Source organism: Schistocerca gregaria, chromosome 2 (assembly GCF_023897955.1).
Source record: "Schistocerca gregaria isolate iqSchGreg1 chromosome 2, iqSchGreg1.2, whole genome shotgun sequence".
In the NCBI taxonomy this organism is placed as follows: domain Eukaryota; kingdom Metazoa; phylum Arthropoda; class Insecta; order Orthoptera; family Acrididae; genus Schistocerca; species Schistocerca gregaria.
The window spans coordinates 510,228,340-510,245,850 of NC_064921.1; the positions used below are offsets into that span (position 1 = coordinate 510,228,340).

Below are 17,511 nucleotides of genomic sequence, written 5' to 3' on the forward strand. Positions count from 1 at the left end.
CTTATTGCAGAATCAGATTCTACATAAAAAACTACGTACATTTTGTCTTTAACATTTGTTTTGTTTCTCGGTAGTTGGCGCTGTAATTCAAGAAAATCATTGTTCTCATTTTTGCGTGAAAAATGGTTACGGATAAATAAAAAATACTTATTTACTTCGTAAATTTTGATTCTCTAAAAGTAAAACTCTCCATCTTAGTTAGCTAGTCAGATGATTTGTTTGGTAATTAAAATTGTGTGGCCTCATGACCACGAAACAAGCAAAATTTATCCGAATCTGAGGAAAAATATTAATATTTGGGTCAAAATTTGTAAAACTCTAATTCCACTCTCTCAAACCCCGCCCTAGCGGGAGAGAAGGAGCGTTTTAGTTTTAGCGAATCAAAATTTACGAAGTGATTAAGTATTTTTTTGTTTATCCGTATCCATTTTTCACGCAAAAATGAGAACATGGATTTTCTTGCATTACAGCGCCAACTACCAAGAATGAAAACAAAAGTTTAAGAGAAAATGTACGTAGCTTTTTATGTAGAATCTGATTCTGCAATAAAAAATAGGGGTTTCGATTTGAAATTTTTAAGTTGCTTCCCGCCCCACCACCAAGGGGCTGGGGAGGCGGGCTAATTTTAGCACCACCTCGAAAATAATAATTAAAAAAAATGGTTCAAATGGCTCTGAGCACTAAGGGACTTAACATCTGAGGTCATCAGACCCCTAGAACTTAGAACTACTTAAACCTAACTAACCTAATGAAATCACACACATGCATGCCCGAGGCAGGATTCAAACCTGCAACCGTAGCAGTCGCGCAGTTCCGGACTGAAGCGCCTAGAACCGCTCGGCCACCGTGGCCGGCCGAAAATAATCAACTTTGGATTCTACACATTTTTTCGTGTGAAGCTTATTTTTAGAGTTCTGGTTTGTCAACTTAAAATTTACACCCTGTATACAGGACTCACGTGCACTTCATTCTAGTCGCTTGGTGCTTTGCACTGGGCGAGAGATTCAATATCGACAGAATTTTAAGCTCTTAATCTAGCCTCAATCTAGCCTTTTCGCAGCTGACTTAAAACTCATGTGGTTGATTGGCAATTGGCGACGCTAATGCAGGCAGTCATTGCCTCAGACTGAACAGCCTCGGTGTTTGCAGGCGTGGTGCTGTACGAGCTGCACGCGCCGCTGATGTACCTGGCGCGGCACAAGGAGGAGTTCGGCGAGATCGACTCTAAGGAGATGTGCCGGCGCATGGAGGAGGCGGCAGCGTGCCTGTCGGAGGCGGCGGCCATCCTGGCCCTGGAGGACGCGTCCACCAACGAGGCGGCCATGGGCCGCGCCGCGGCCGCCGGCCTGCTGCAGCTGCGCGCCTCGCTCGACCACATGCGCCAGCAGCACGCGCAGCGCCAGTAGCCCAGCTCCTGTCCCCCAGCACTGCGGCTCTGCGTCTACTGGCGCTAAGTGACTGAACCACGATAAGAAATGGGATTTTCACTGGTTTTAGCGAGGACACTACAATTGTTCTGTGCACTTCCTACACACCGAACGCCTTATGTTTGTTGTAATACTCCCTACCAGTGGCCTTGATGGCAGCGGTGAATCGCAGTTTACCTCTGACAGTCTCTTCTTCGGAACTATTCCCACCTATACCAGTTCCTCGCATTATGCCACATGTGTTCCTAGAATTAGATTCCCTTTACTTCTGTGGTTGGATGTTTCTCTCGTCGTCGTGAAAAACCGTCATCAACCCGAAGGTTAGACTGAGTCGAAAGTGCTTTACTAGGCATAGTCCTGACTTCGCAACTTTCGAACTTAATTACCCAGCCAGTTACAGGGGGGATTTACACATTGACGAGGCCCAGAACCACAGTGCAGCTTCCCATTTCTGACGTCAACTAATGATCGTCAGAAATGGGAAAAACGATAAGTCCTACAACCTATTGGCGATCTGTAGTACGGCTATTACTCATTTAGCGAGCTACCTTGCTCCATAACGTAGCGTAAACCTGAAATAAAAAATAAGTCATTTAGACCACTGTTTGAGTTTGCTGTAACATTTTTTTCTGCGTCTCCGTGCTGTGGTTCTGAGGTAGCCAGCCTAGTATTTGCCTAGGCGTGAGCAAAAATAAGAAAGGATACTCGGAGCGATCATTACACCGAACTAACGGTGTTCATCGGCTCTCCGTTTGTTTTTACGTCTGCCTCATTTCCCTACTTCACAACATTGCGCGCTATTCATTATCTTGAGTTAATACGTCTCAGTATTGCCGAACGGGTATATCATGTAAATAGTGTCTTCCACCACGCCTAAGACAGGACATTTGGTCGCTCTCCGAATAGCGTCAAATCGTGCTTCCTACTAGATTTCGGCTATTTTGCAAAACCAAGTCGTGAGGACTCCAGACATGTGATTAGCAAAAACGGCAACTCGGTCCACCATATGCAACTATACTACGCGAGCCAACTTACGACGTGTGGCGGATGGTACAGCTGCTACTACCATAACTTCCCACATATCCTGTTCCATTCACAAAAGGTGCATGGGTACGTCGACCTTCGGTGCATGAGCTTTAATTTCCGTTTTTCTTCGACGTGGTCGTTCTGCGAGATGTGTATGGGAGGGGGCAAAATGATGCGTGACTGTTCTTGGATCGTGTGCTCTCGGAATTTCTCCGTGACGCACAGTGCTTCTCTTGTGGCGTCTGCCACCGGAAAGGCTCTCGCGTTTTCTCAATGAACCCGTGGCGGAGCGCGCCACTCTTCTTTGGATCTTCTCTATTACTCCTACGTCATAACAGTCGCTGAATTATGTACAATGTTCAAGAATCTTCAGAAAGAGTTTGTAATCAAACGGTTATGTACCTCTCCACAAGTGCGATACATTACTCTCAAGGTCAACTATCAAGCGATGCACCAATCATCGATCTGCTTACGGCCTTTCTGCAATTCGCTACTCTCATCTGGCGTTACAACCTTCCCACTGTCAACAGCATCGTCAGCAAACTGCCTTACGGCGCTTTCAGCACCATACATTAAATTGATACGTATATAACGTACCATCTGTTTACCCCCTCTAAGATACTTAACAGCTACCGGTTTCGTCCCTGAACGAATCTCGCGTTGCAGGTGGAGCATGTAGCCATTAGCCGATCGATGAACGGACCGTGTAGAATTATGTGCTACTGATTGTATTCATGAAAAACGATAAATAATTACACTTAAATGCATATCGCGCTGTGTGTTCCTAAAGCCAGCGCGATGGTGAGGACTATGTGTCGACGCATAATCTTCCCATCAAGAATGGACGCTACGAAATATTTCAAAGAAGGCAGCTCATATACGGATCCACCGTTCATCCTCCAACAGATTTCTCATATTGATTAAAATCTGTTGGTGAATGTCAGTGAAGTACTTTTGTTTACTTACGGAGTCTGACACGACCGTATTTCATCAGTCACACTTGCGCCAGCGATTTAAACTATTCTGATTGACTCATAACGTCGTATTATAGATAACCGAGATGCAACGAAGAACAAGTTTTAAGAAATTATTAATCTATAGTTTAGTCGATAGTGTAAGAAACTGGATGAGTCTAGCCCGAACACAAACGAACGTTGGGCGCAGGTGCTGAATGATCGCCGCAGGTAAATGTTTAAGGGTTTCAAGGGTATAAATTGATAAAATTCTTCCCGAAATTACAGGCGCACCCATACAGTGACGAAACACTGAGGAACAATCTTATAGCTATCTCCATCACCTTCCTTGTGCTTTCTGAGCTTTTGCTCCATTCCCCATTAGCTCCTCCTCCCTTCTTCGTTGGCTCCTTGCAATGAAGAGAAGACAGATACTCACCACCGAATTTCTAGCAACGTATACAACATCAAGGTTATGAAGCATACACATGTACTAGTTGTCATAGGCAGAGATAACGAGTGCCAACTGAGGTTTTACTGCAATATTTTTTCCACCATCTGCACTAGGCGTCAAGACTTCACAGATATGTTACGACATTTTGTCGAGCGTACTTGGCTGCAGTCCAGATAAAGGCAAGCTCTTCTTTAATACTGCAGTTTTATATTTACGTCTTATGGTAGCCCGACGAGACATTTTATAGCAGCACATCCCTTTGTAGTGGCGCCAAATCGACAAAATGCACTGTCTGATGTCTAGTATCGTGCAGAAACGATGTCACAAGAGACTTTCATGTTCACTAATTTAAAGCTCAGCTTGCCTCACAGTAGACAAAGTGCGCCTGCCGATGCTTGTCTCGGAATTTCGACTGCCTCTGAGCGCCGAATACCTCTGAGCGCAATGCAGATCTCGCACAGCGAGACAATAAACATGTCAGGAGTGGGTCATTCAGCTAAGACTGGTGTCGCAGTTTGAAACACTCTTTTAAAAGCATTCAGACTTCTTTCGAAAAGAACTCTGATACTGGGATAATCATTACTGCATTCGCCTTTAAGTAATGCTGTCGACGGCACAGTCAGTCAGTCCTCTATGATAAGTTTAGTTAAGATTGCTCTCAGTTGAGAAATATTCGATGTTCAGTGTAAGCCCACAGTAAGAACTGAGTGTAGCTCCTTACATTATTGACTCGAAATAATTATCGTCAACTTCCTGCAACTCTGTAGTTCTCAGTTCGAATCCGTTAATTTTACACGGTAACAGAAAATATCTCAGACACATTCACGGCTATTAACAGATGACGGTATTAGAAAACTATGAATGCCTTTTCATTGTGGAACTTCGTGCAGTCTTCCTCGCTAGCCACTCTAAGCATAATGTGATGACTAAAAAAGACAAGTAGCTTCTAGCACTAAGACAAAGAACGCTATGATGTAACTGTAATTAGATTGTTGTTTCGAGTATTCCTCGAATTGTTCACACGTTTTCTAATTTTCATTTGTAACAAGTGGTTTCACATTTATTTTACTTTTTTATTTTATATTAATTATTTTCATTACTTATTTATTTCCAGCTGTTAAATAAATAGTTTCAAAATTTGTGTTCGTTTTTTCTATTATGTTTCTCTTTTTTGAACTACCTTATATGGGTCATTCGCTTGTAGCAACATAAACTCTTGATGCTCGGTAACTATCACGATAGTTCATATCTACGTAAATCAGGAACGACATCTAGACGTAAATGTGCGCTCATTGTGCAGTTAAAATTACCCATGTCCTGAAGAAAGTCATTAATGATATAAAGTAGCTCTTAACTCCATATGCATCAACAGCAACCAAAATATCCTCGAAGGTGGTAAATTATGCTGCAATGAGATAAGCATTTGCTATGATGCGAGTATAATGCGACGCGTAGGCAACCATACTGCCTTCTTAGCGACTTAGGTGTCAGAGAAGTACAAAATATGAGGAATGTGGATATTATTATGAATTAATCTTCCACCTTCACTAGTTATCTGAAGGATAGCCTGCAAGGAACTTCTAAAATGTTCGTGTAATTGACCGATGGCAGAACAACTTGTATTCAAATGAGTGGGCGTGTATACGAGTAGAAACCGGTAGAGAAACCCACGTAGCACCGAATATACAAAGATAAAGCCGATTTGATTTCTTCGGCCAGTCGAAAGTAACAAGTGAGATGACTCTTGTCAGCCCAAAAGAATCATTAATTTTCTTACAGACTGAGAGAAACGAAGACGGGGGCACAGCGGATGTTGGTGCATGTATAAAGTATATTCCACGCAGAGAAAATTGATTGGTTCAGACACTGTCCAGACGTACAGCATTAGGTTGAAAATATGTCACGTTACAGTCCATCGTCAACTGACAGAACGGGAGACACCACTGAGGAAGTGCGACAGAAGCTGAGACTGTCGTCTCTGTCTCATTTCGCAGAACCTGACGACTGACAAGTGCAATGTTAATTAATGCCTTATTCTTCAAGATTTGGGCAAGAGGAAGTTCTGATCCTGGTTCGTTTTACGCAGATTGACTGACAGAAGATAGTGTGGATGTAAACTGCTGGTGTTTCCTTTGAGATGTGTGTCCGAGAGCCGTGTTCTGTACAATGCGTCGTCACGTAGTACCACCAGTTTTACATCTGCATCTGCATCGACACAGATATTACGCAAGCCTCAGAGCATTGTGGACGGTACTTCTTACCAGTATCAGCGCTGTTCTCGCAGCCGGTTTAAGGCCCAAGACACACAAGACGCCGCTTGGGATTAAGAAGGAGGATAGAGCCACTCCACGCCCGCACCTACGTGGTGACCAAACCAAAAGGTCTCGCGGTTGTAGGCGCGCAGTCCGGAACTGTGCGACTGCTACGGTCGCAGGTTCGAATCCTGCCTCGGGCATGGATGTGTGTGGTGTCCTTAGGTTAGTAAGGTTTAAGTAGATCCACTCCACGCCCGCACCTACGTGGTGACCAAACCAAAAGGTCTCGCGGTTGTAGGCGCGTAGTCCGGAACTGTGCGACTGCTACGGTCGCAGGTTCGAATCCTGCCTCGGGCATGGATGTGTGTGGTGTCCTTAGGTTAGTAAGGTTTAAGTAGTTCTAAGTTCTAGGGGACTGATGACCACAGCAGTTGAGTCCCATACTGCTCAGAGTCAACCAAACCAAAAGTTCTACTGTCACCTCCGCCAACATGTTAGTTATCTAATAGGTGGATCAGAGGATGCTGGGCTATGATGTTATCCTTGCGTCTGGGTAAGACTACGCATTAACACGGTCCATCAGGTGATAGTGAACGAAACGCGAATGAGGGTAGAAATTTGAAGAGCAGAGGAAAAAAAGTGCAAAGGCTCGTGCCGTGGGAAGAAAACCTCTGCGACAGTGGGATGGGTAGTAAGAGCAGTAGTGGCTTACTAGCTGCGATAGTTCATGCAAGGTTGGGTTTGTTAGTGTGGGTATCGTGCATCATGACCGTGGCAGCGATGGCGATGTATCCCGGTTTGCTGCAGCCGCTGCATTCCTGGAACAATCAGGATCGTTATATATAAGTGAGAGATTAGCCATAGATCATCTCACTGTGTGTGTGCTTGTAGCCTGTCTGCATTAGTGTACGGTACGGCTTCCCTGCGCGGTGCCAGTTATTCGCCAAGTGTGTTCCAACTGGATATCCAGCAATGGTGGCTGATTAACAGGGGCTCACCTGTACCGTTGCCTTTGCGTGTACTTGGCCATAGATGTTAGGGCCTTACAAGTATGTCTTTTGGTCTTTTATGTTTCCATCTATGGTTGTGGTCGTAGTTCCCCAGATTCAGAATGGACGGGTTCTGCGAATGTCTGGAGTTTCTGTGTAGTCTTGTGGTAAGTTTGTGGATTACCTCCGTGAGAGTCTCAAGTCGGTATTCCCGGTGACAGGGGTGGCAGAGTCTCCACAGCTGTAAGATTTCTATACAGGACGTGTTACAATTATTAGCAGCGGCCGCTTGGGACAGCACCGTGACAGGGGCGCCCAAGTGCAAGATTTGTATACAGTGCGTATCACTGGCAGTGACGAAAAGTGACGCAGGCGAACATGTACGAGGAGAAGAGGGGGAGGGGCGCCAAGTGATAAGTCGCTTGTGTAGAAAAACGGTCCTGGGCGTTCTGTTTCACAGGTGTTCTGTGCGAGGCATAACTCACTCTCTATGTGCCACTGCATGCGCCTCAACTCCTCTTGCCTTATTCTCGTGAACCTTAACGAGATGTACTTAATGGTCACACGATCGTCATCGAATACACGTTCGCTAAATGTACCCAACAGGATTTCGGAAGAATTACGTAATCTTTCTTCCAAGGATCCAGGTATAAAATCCCCGAGCATCCTTGTTATACTTTCACATGGGCTGCAGTGGCCTGTTACGACTGTGCAGCGTGCTCCTGAATTCGTCCGACGTCTGCTGTCATATCTACTTGAATGGGACTTCAAACCCTGGGACGGTACTATTATAACAGGTCTTAATAGCTTCCCCTGTGCGATTTCCTTTGCAGATGCACTGCACTTCCACAGAACCCTTCCAACATATCTGAGACCTCCATTCGCCTTCCATAACACTAACTTTACGTGATTGTACCGTGCCATATTGCTTCTTAGTATTACCCCTAAATTCTTATACAATCTGACGTATTTGTGATGTTCACCACTAATCTTGTAATCGGATGCTAAGGGTTCACTATCTCTGTTATAGGTATTGTTTTGCATTTACCCTCATTTAGAAAGAACTACCATACATTACACATATTGAATATTTTGTCTAAGTCGTTTGCATTTCCATGTGATCGTCAAATTATAGACTCTTCGCCGAGCAGTCTTATATATGCTGAAACTACGAGGGTGAATCAAATGAAAACCTTAAATTTGTAATAACAAATAGAAATTTCTCGCCGTTATCCTGAAAGTCGGTAAGCGTGCTACAAGCAGCGTGCAGAATGGCCTGTAGGAGGCAGCCTAGTGCAGATACATATAGTATAAAGATGGCTGCTCCACTTGCGACTTCCACCGAAGAACACCGTTCTGTTATTCGGTTTTTGCGTAGTGAAGGTGTGAAACCTATTGAAATATATCGACGAATGAAGGTTCAGTACGGTGATGCATCTTTGCCACAGCAGCGAGTGTACGAATGGAGTAGGAAGTTCGCAAATGGTGTGACTTTAGTGGAAGATGCTCCTCGTCCAGGTCAGGCACAACGAGTTGTGACTCCACAGAACATTGCAGCAGTTGAAGCCACAGTGAAGTAAAACCGCCGAGTGACACTGAATGACATTGCAGCATGTTTAGAGATTAGTCATGGGTCAGCACACCACATTGTGCATAATGTCCTCCAGTTTCACAAACTGTCTGCAAGATGGGTGCCATGGCGGCTGGCTCCTGAAATGACAGAACGATGTGTTGATGCTTGTGAAGAACTTATTCGGCGCTTTTAACGAGAAAGTGATGGCTTCCTTGCAAGAATCGTTGCTGGGGACGAAACCTGGGTTCAATTTCAGCAGCCGGAAACGAAAAGAACGAGCAAGGAATGGCGCCATTCCTCATCACCAAAACCAAAGAAGTTTCGAACAGAACCATCAGCAGGGAAGGTTATGCTGACTCTCATTTGGGACGAAAAATGCTTCATTTTGGAGTATTACATGTCCGGAGGGACCACTGTCACCAGTGCATTATACACAGATCTCCTAAAAATCATCTGCGGCCTGCAATCAAATCAAAACGACGTGGATTGCTGTTAGCAGGTGTCCTTTTGCAACATGATAAGTGAAGGCCCCACTCTGCCCGTACAACAGTAGCAACAATCACAGACCTGCATTTTGAGTGTCTTCCTCATCCACCATACTCACCAGACCTTGCCCCAAGTGATTTCCATATGTTTGGACCACTCAAAGACGCAATGGGAGGAAAGAAGTTCCGTCCTGATGAAGAGATACGCCACGCGGTGCAAGAATGGTGGTGTGGACTACGAAAAGAACTTTCTTCTAAAGGAGTTTATGCACTTTGTAAGCGCTAGAGGACTTGCACTGACCGTGGGGAAGATTATGTTGAAAAGTGATACAGCTTTGTACCACTTCTGCACAATAAATAATATTCAAAAAAATATTTAAGGTTTTCATTTAACTCACCCTCGTATGTTGCTGACCAAGACTCGAAACTGGGACCTTCGCGTTTCACGGACGAGTGATATACCAACTGAACTCCCCAAACGCGACTTATAACCACTCCTCACACCCCTACATCAGCCAGTACTGTACACAGTTTTAATCTACCAGGAAATTTCACATCAGCGCACAGTCCGCTACAGAGTAAAAAATTAATTATGGAATCTGATGTGCTACTGCGGGAAATTTAAGGAAGAAAGTAACTTTCGCATGATGTGTCACTGACGAGTAATACAGCTGGCTGAAACTTGGACCATGCATAGAAAGTACAGCTGCAGTATAATACTGAAGATAATTGAAAGAAATACATGATGAGACAAACAGAAACGAGACATTTATTGAAAGGCAATAATTACCATGAAGTCACTGCAATTCATGATGATGGGCCACTGGACGTTATAAAAGGCGGGATACAGTTCTTAATGGAGTGTGTGATGACCACGGACGGCAACTCATGCTCTGTACCGCGCTCTCTTGCTGGCCACGAGGTTGCTTTGGAGTTACTGCGGCAGGGCGTTCCGTTACTCCACCAGCGCTGTTGAGTGCTGACGGATGGTCGTCGGTGCGTGTCGACATGCTGGACAATCTTCCGAAAGTATCTCACACGTGCTCTACGGGATTTAAGTGAGAGGAACGGGCAGGAAAGGCCATTCGCCGAATATCCTCTCCTTCCAAGAGTTTCTCCACGTATTGCTGTTCGATGCAGTCGCCGATTTTCATCCATAAAAATTAAATCTGATCCGAATGCATCCCTGAAAAGACGCACATGAGAAAGGAGACAGCGCCAGAATAACGTTGACCGGTGACTGTACCTACGACACTTTAAGTTTTTCAGAGACGGCAAAAGACTTGGATGATAAATTGAACAGTATGGATAATGTCTTGTAAAGAATTCATAAGATGAACATCAACAGAAATAAATGAGCGATAGTGGAATGTAGTAGAATTAAAACAGGCGAAGTTGAGGGGATTGGATTAGAAAATGAGACACTAAAAGAAGTAAACGAGTTTTGGTATTTAGCAGAAAAATAACTGACGATGGCCGAAGTAAAGAGGATATGAAATGCGGACTGGAAATAGCAGGAAAAAACGTTCTGAAGAAGAGAAATTCGTTAACATCGAATATAAATTTAAATTTATCATGTATTTTCTAAACGTATTTATTTGGAATGTAAACTTTTACGAAAATGAAACGATAACGATAAACAGTTTAATGGAAGAGAATAGAACCTTTTGAAACACAGTGCTACATAAGAACGTTGAATATTATATGTGTATATCGACGAGGAAGTACTGAATCGAAGTAAAAAAAAAATAATAAACTTATTGCACAACTTTATTAAAAGACGGGATCAGTTGATAGAACACATCCTAAAGCATTAAGGAATCGTCAATTTGTTAACGTAGGCAAGTATAGAGGGTAAACATCGTAGAGGGAGGCCAAGCCTTGAATGCAGTTAGAAGATTCAGATGGATGTAAGTTGCAGTAATTATGCAAGGATAAAGACGTTTACGCATGATAGACTAGCGCAAAGAGCTGCAGCAAACCGGTCTGGTGACAGCGAAAAATAAAAACGAGTGAGTTTGTCGGTTAAAGTTTCCGAAATGCAGATTTCTGTAATATTTCAATTGTTTTTATATCGTAATCTTGTTTCTTAAAATTTTTTAAACATTCCCATTTAGCATCGCCACAGTTTAAATAGCGCTTCTAACGCGCCGAGGCAGTGAAACTTTTGAATTTAACAGTGTTGGAAGGACATGAGTGGTCAAAACTTCAGGTGCGATATTGATATTACATGTTAAAGAATTTCCAACTTAGCTTGAAGATTCTTACAAATAACTCGGTCCTCTTGCATTCCAGTTGTGGTAGCACACGGTCGTAATGTGTGCACCGGCACTAGGCGACATAGAATTACTGTGAAGAAGCACCTTTAGCGCCTCAAATACACTATGCGATTGCATCAGTAAAGAGCAGGGATGGCCGGATGTTTCCTGCCAAGAAGAAATCGACGACAACGAGACAAGAGGTAAAATTTTGATTAACGTCCACCGAAGTTAATGCAGAATAGCAACCCTGAGTCCTCAAGAACGAGGAATATGAGAAGATGTCTATCATCATTTTCACAAACTTTTATTTAAATATGCGATTAGGTAGCTTTTCACTTTGTGTAACGTTTGATTTTTGAACGACTAGGTCTCGCCTACGGTTCTTAAACTATCACGAAGAGTAGCACGTTTCACGAGTTCACTGCTCACCACTTTCATGTCTGCGGCACGTTGCTTCTGGATAAATATATTGCTTCTGTTTTACTTTCGCACTATAGTGTTTCAATTTCGTGTCGGCAACGCCTTGTTTTTATGCAGGTACTCTATTACGTATTGTTTCATGAAATGACAGTAGTGACTGAGAATAACTTCTCACGATTTTTGATGCCCATATTGACTCTAGAGCAGTGGTCGTCAAACTGCGCCCCGAATCAGGTATTCGTGCGGTCGGAGGTTCTCAGTCGAATTTCATAATAACGTCTATCTATCAACTAACAGCCGATAAAGAAACTTCACAACGTTAAGAGCTTCTTAAGCGTGCAATTTTCCTGCTCAGTAACAAACAAAAGTAATTAGGCTGTAACATTTCAAGATACGCCTAAATGTAATTTAGTTTGGAGAATTCGGCCGTGATTGCGCAGACTGCCGCTTACCTCAGGGGCAGAAGAGTAAGCACCGCGGCCACTGTGGGCTTAGAGGATGTGAGAGGGGGAATATTTTACTTTCTGTCTTTCAGACTGACAACTCACGGGCGTGTGTGCTTCGTGCCGATCACCTGTAAATTTCAAGCGGAAATAACATGGATTCGTTAATGTTCAGTATAGAGACGGTCGCCTTCAAGTGCGGTACATATTTGTATCAATAAAATAAATTACGTTAAGACTGTTCTAATACAACGCAATAAACTGAAGAAAAGTGACTTTCAAACCATTTAGTAAGCACGTATGACCGTGTCTCACACTGCATTATGAATTTAAATATGAGCACAAATAATGTTATTAATCAATTAATCGTCCGCTCACACAGGCAACATGACAATATCTCGTCAGGCAAGTGCAGTGTCACAACTACAAGGACGCTGACGATGGCAGCAGTCTGAAACAGAGAACGTTCGGCACTGCGTCTTTCGAATGGTACCGACTTTCAACTATCAGTACTTGGGGACTGGCGCCCAACCAATCGCGCCCTTACTAAATCTGGTCTATAGGGGGCCCACAACATACTAATTTATACAGGTCACCGATTAATGATAAGATCGGCGCATATGCGGCAGGAGGTGCCACCGCTCAATATCGGTATTGGCTCATAAGCAAAAAAGTTTAACGGCCGCTGCTCTACAACATGGACACACTTGAAAATGGCTAAACAAGGTGTTTAAAAGTGTTTGCATCAAACATTTAGGGGTGATAGATCACATCGTGGGGAACAATTTTTGTTAGAGATAAAAGGCTTGCTGACGCTTTTAGACGGCGCTAAGTGTCCTTTTCTGTAGATTATGTCCCTGAGAGGTGGTCGGATTTAGGCGCTCTGTGGTGTCCGCATGCAGTGTGTGCTGACTGTAATTCAGTCATCTGCTCCTTACGAAAGGGGGTAGGCCTCCAAAATTGCAATGCCTGATTCGCTTCCAAAATATCTTTCTCCGTTTAGAGACACTCATTCTTAAGGTTTCCTTGTCGAACATCATTCTGTCAGAGTGGGTAGTGTGCAGCATACCTGATTAGTAGATGCTGCAAGTTCGATTAAATCTCGTCGTCCCAGGACCGTCGAACACAAAAGGACACCTAGCATCAAGCGTTGGCAAAAATTCTGTCTCTAAAAAAAAGTTGATGACGTGACCCATCATTCCTAGACGTTTGGTGCAAAGACTTCAAAACACTGTGTAAGCCGAAATAGGTGGGCATATAGCCTGCGTGTCCAGGAAGATTTCCTTATAAATATTACAGTCTGACTAAAGAAATTAGTCTTTGATTTTTTTTAAACTGATAATTGTGGTGCCCATTGTGAACAAAATTGATGGCTAAAAGTTAAACTTGGACAAGAGACTCATCAGTGGTTAACGAGTTTTGATATGTCATAAGTAGAACAGTTAATGCTGAAGGTACAATTTCCCCAAGACAAAATGGCTTTCTATAAAAAGAAATACTTGCAAACATAAAAAAGCCCTGAGGCCAGAATAAAATTAAGGAAAAGTGTTCTTTGTGGCTACAGGTATATTATGTCAAATAGGGAAGAGAAAAAAAAAAACCTGATAAGGCGCATAATGAACTGAAGAGACATAATGGTTGACACACATTAAGACATGAGTTGTTGCTCAAAACTGCAATCCAAGGGATGGTTAAAGGCAATAAATTAGCGACAGGCCTCGGTATGAAACACAGGGGAGATTGTTGCTGGTGCGGGACGCAACAGTAAATACTCCGTAATAATAACTGACAGGCAACAGGAATGGAGATCTGCGTGAAACCAACCTCAGGGTTGATGATCGAAATAACAGTCTCATGTAATAGCACATAATCATTTGACGTACAATCGTATTTTTTGGTGAAACTCGTCCTATGCTTATTGTGTAAAATATTGTATAAAACTGGCACGATCAAACAAAATGTCTTCGCTAGCTCTTAATGGAATTTCTTCGAGTAAATGGCCTAGCTTCGCTGCCGAAAATGTTGGCAAATAAGCGCAAACTAATCGACTCGTAAGAAGATACAGTGTAACCACATAGGTTCACTTTGTGCCGATTTCCAAGAAAGTTACATTAATTTTTTTAAATATATTTCTGTCTTGATCGCTGTGATCTACAGATCAGCTAATCCGTAAGTACTACGATAGCGCCGAACCCTTACTCGCAAATGCAGTCCAGTTTGAAAGGCCACGTCTTCTTGTTGAACCATATAATATGATCCTCAGTTAGGTATTCTCTCTCGGTAAGCATGCGGTGAAATGTGCTCGAAAATCTTTTCTCGGCGCGTTGGCACTTACAGGAGCGACAAGTTTACCAGGTCCCGTCAACGAGAGATAGAACCACATTGTAGAGCATCCTTATTTCATTGTACGCGTCATTCAGTCCGAACTTCACACATTTCTCCAGTTACACAACTTTTGTACGAGTGGCTCAAATGAGGACGACGCAACCGCTTTCGGCTGGCGTTCGGCTGAAATCGGAAACATGTCAGGTGACGTCCGTTGCTCGCTATTTTTGGGACGCTGTATTGGATTGATCGCATTTCGTTGTTTCCGTATTATAACTTGCTTGTTGCGACAGCACGCCGTTTGAAGGCAACAGCGCACTGACGATTTATCACAAAGACTTCACTCTATGTACCATTTGTTTTAATTAAATGCCAGTTAACGACACATTAGCTGTAAAATACCTTAGGAGATTCTGAGATGGACAATAGTAATGTTTGCAATTGTACGCTATTGCTATGGTCATGTTGTCAGAGATATGCAGTCGTGCGGTCGAAGGAAGTAGTTTTTAGGTTTGCATCCTCCGATTTGTAACACAATCTGGTACTTCCTTATTCGTGTAACACAACTATATTCTGCAGTATCTGATGTTGTCTACATACGTGACTTCAGTCTAATTAAAAAGCGAAGACGAAACTGCCGCGAGTGGAACACCCAGAATTGACATTTTCTTCTTTCTTGTCGCCAATATTTGATCGTTTTTTCGTATACGTCGCGGTTTCCGGCGATGTCGTTAGGAACGAACCTAAATCACACCTCATATTGCTGCAAAATGAAAATATCAGCAATCGTATTTATGGTCTTGCTTAGCACAAATATTTAGCTGCGATCGAATCCTTAACAACACTTCCGTAAATTTGGAGGGCGAAACAAAGGCGACACCACACAGTGAGCGATGGAAGTCACATGACCGATTTCGGATTCAGCCAAATCTCAGCCGCATGCTGTGGTACTTCGTCATTTCAATCGCTCGTCACAATTGTAGGATGATTCGTCAATGCACGGCACATCATCCCACGGTCCGACATCACGTCGCGTTATTCCGCACACCGCCGTTTGACTTGTGTCTCGATAAGTCATTGCTTCGCTATCATAAACAAGTTTCCGAATAACCTGCCGAACGGTAATAATGTCAGGACAACGTTTCCTGTAACAGATGGTAAGGGGCGTTTCACCATGTTTCCACTTCATACAGGGAGTCACAAACCTTTAGGGGTAAAATAATTCGCACAGAAGGGGATATTGAACGGAGAGTTATGAGATTAGGAACCAGTGATCTGACATGTATTATGACGTCTTGAACAAACAATATGTGTGAGGTACATGTTAGTAAACTATTTATGTTTCATAGTATACAAGTACTCGCCCCACTGACACGATGGTGCTTCCTTGAAAAACAGCAATCATTCGTCTGTGAGGCATCCTCGGTATTGTTTACCACGAAGGTAGAACATTACTCGCTACAGCAACTTGCAGATGTGCAGTTCGTGTATGATGCAGCAGAGTGCAGTGCCTGGGAAGTGAAACGAATGTACGGAGAAATTATTTGATGCCGGTCCCATCTTAGTGGGAAGCGTGGACAAGAACGTACTACAAAATGAGTTGTTGAAACCAAAGAAGGCAGGTGAAGGTTCTCTACAAAGAATTGTTAAACAGTAGAATTTTAAGAGATAGGCTGTGTGGGAGAAGTTTCATCAATAAACTTCCGGAAAATTGTTCGTGAATCACGCAGTATAATGTGGGGCATACAGGTGGAGATGCAATTAATTACACCTCCATTTGAAACAATGTGTGTAAGCAAAATAGTCAAATTATTATGAACCCAATCATTAGTTCACTCAGTGGATTATCCAGCGCACTATTACAACGGCAAATTTCGATTTTCACTTTGAAGACGCGCTGTTTGTGTGAATAAAAACTCAGACTTCAAAGCCACTCATTAAAAGAGTAATCTTTCTGTTATTCATTTAACACGAGTTCTGACTCACTAAGCTGTTGCGATGACGTTCTGTACCCGAGTTAACTTTTGATAACTGTTATACAGTGTTTAGATGTTAAAACGAAGGCACGTCACTGGGCGATAATTTTGAGGTATAGTAAGCTGACCAACCAGAGGCCCACACAGGCGCACTTGTGTCTTAGCATGCCCCTTCAACGCGAGATAAATCTCTTCTTCGTTATGCGAGGAGCGTTCATAAGTGATGGAAATGCCATGTGGCTGGGACCTCCCGTCGGGTAGACCGTTCGATTGGTGCAAGTCTTTCGAGTTCACCACACATCAAGGACTTGCATGTCGATGGGGATGAAATGATGATGCTAAGGACAACACAACACCCAGTCCCTGAGCGGAGAAAATCTCCGACCCAGCCAGGAATCGAACCCGGGCCGTTAGGTATGACATTCCGTCGCGCTGACCACTCAGTTACCAGGGGCGGACTCAGTAAGTGGTACAACACATTTTTTTTCTCTGAAAGCAGGTTGGTTTGGCTCATTATCTTCCACTCTTTTGGCTACAAAGCCCTATATTTCAACATAATCTCCGTTCAATGCGACAGCTTTACGCCAGCTTAGTGGTAGGACCTGCACACCCGTATGGTACTACTCTACTGGTGGAAGTCGGACCAACGTCTTGCTGTGTCAATAAACTCCATATCATCCACATACTGCTGCCCACAGAGTGAATCTTTCCCTGCGCCTCGTAACACGCAAGCAATTTCGTACACATGACATTTCGTTGTTCCTTATAGTCTTCTCCGTACGTAGCCTGCAAGAGCCTATGAATAACAGGGATGCTCTGGTTTTCCGCCAATAGGAACTCAGTGACAGCTCTCCGCTTAGAACGCACCTCCGTTGCTGACGCCACTTCGAAGGTTACGTATAGCGCCGCCACCTATCGTAACTT

General features: G+C 43.5%; 1 protein-coding gene across 1 annotated transcript in view; it reads left to right on the forward strand.

Moving 5' to 3' along the window:
• The window catches only part of LOC126329207 (SET domain-containing protein SmydA-8), a 215,557-nt gene extending 210,558 nt beyond the window's left edge, over positions 1-4,999 (forward strand). Inside the window, exon 7 of the mRNA XM_049996134.1 lies at positions 1,150-4,999. Coding sequence (XP_049852091.1) covers positions 1,150-1,406 — 257 coding nt within the window. The 3' untranslated portion in view covers positions 1,407-4,999. The remainder of the gene's footprint in view (positions 1-1,149) is intronic.
• Positions 5,000-17,511: the final 12,512 nt, after the last annotated feature.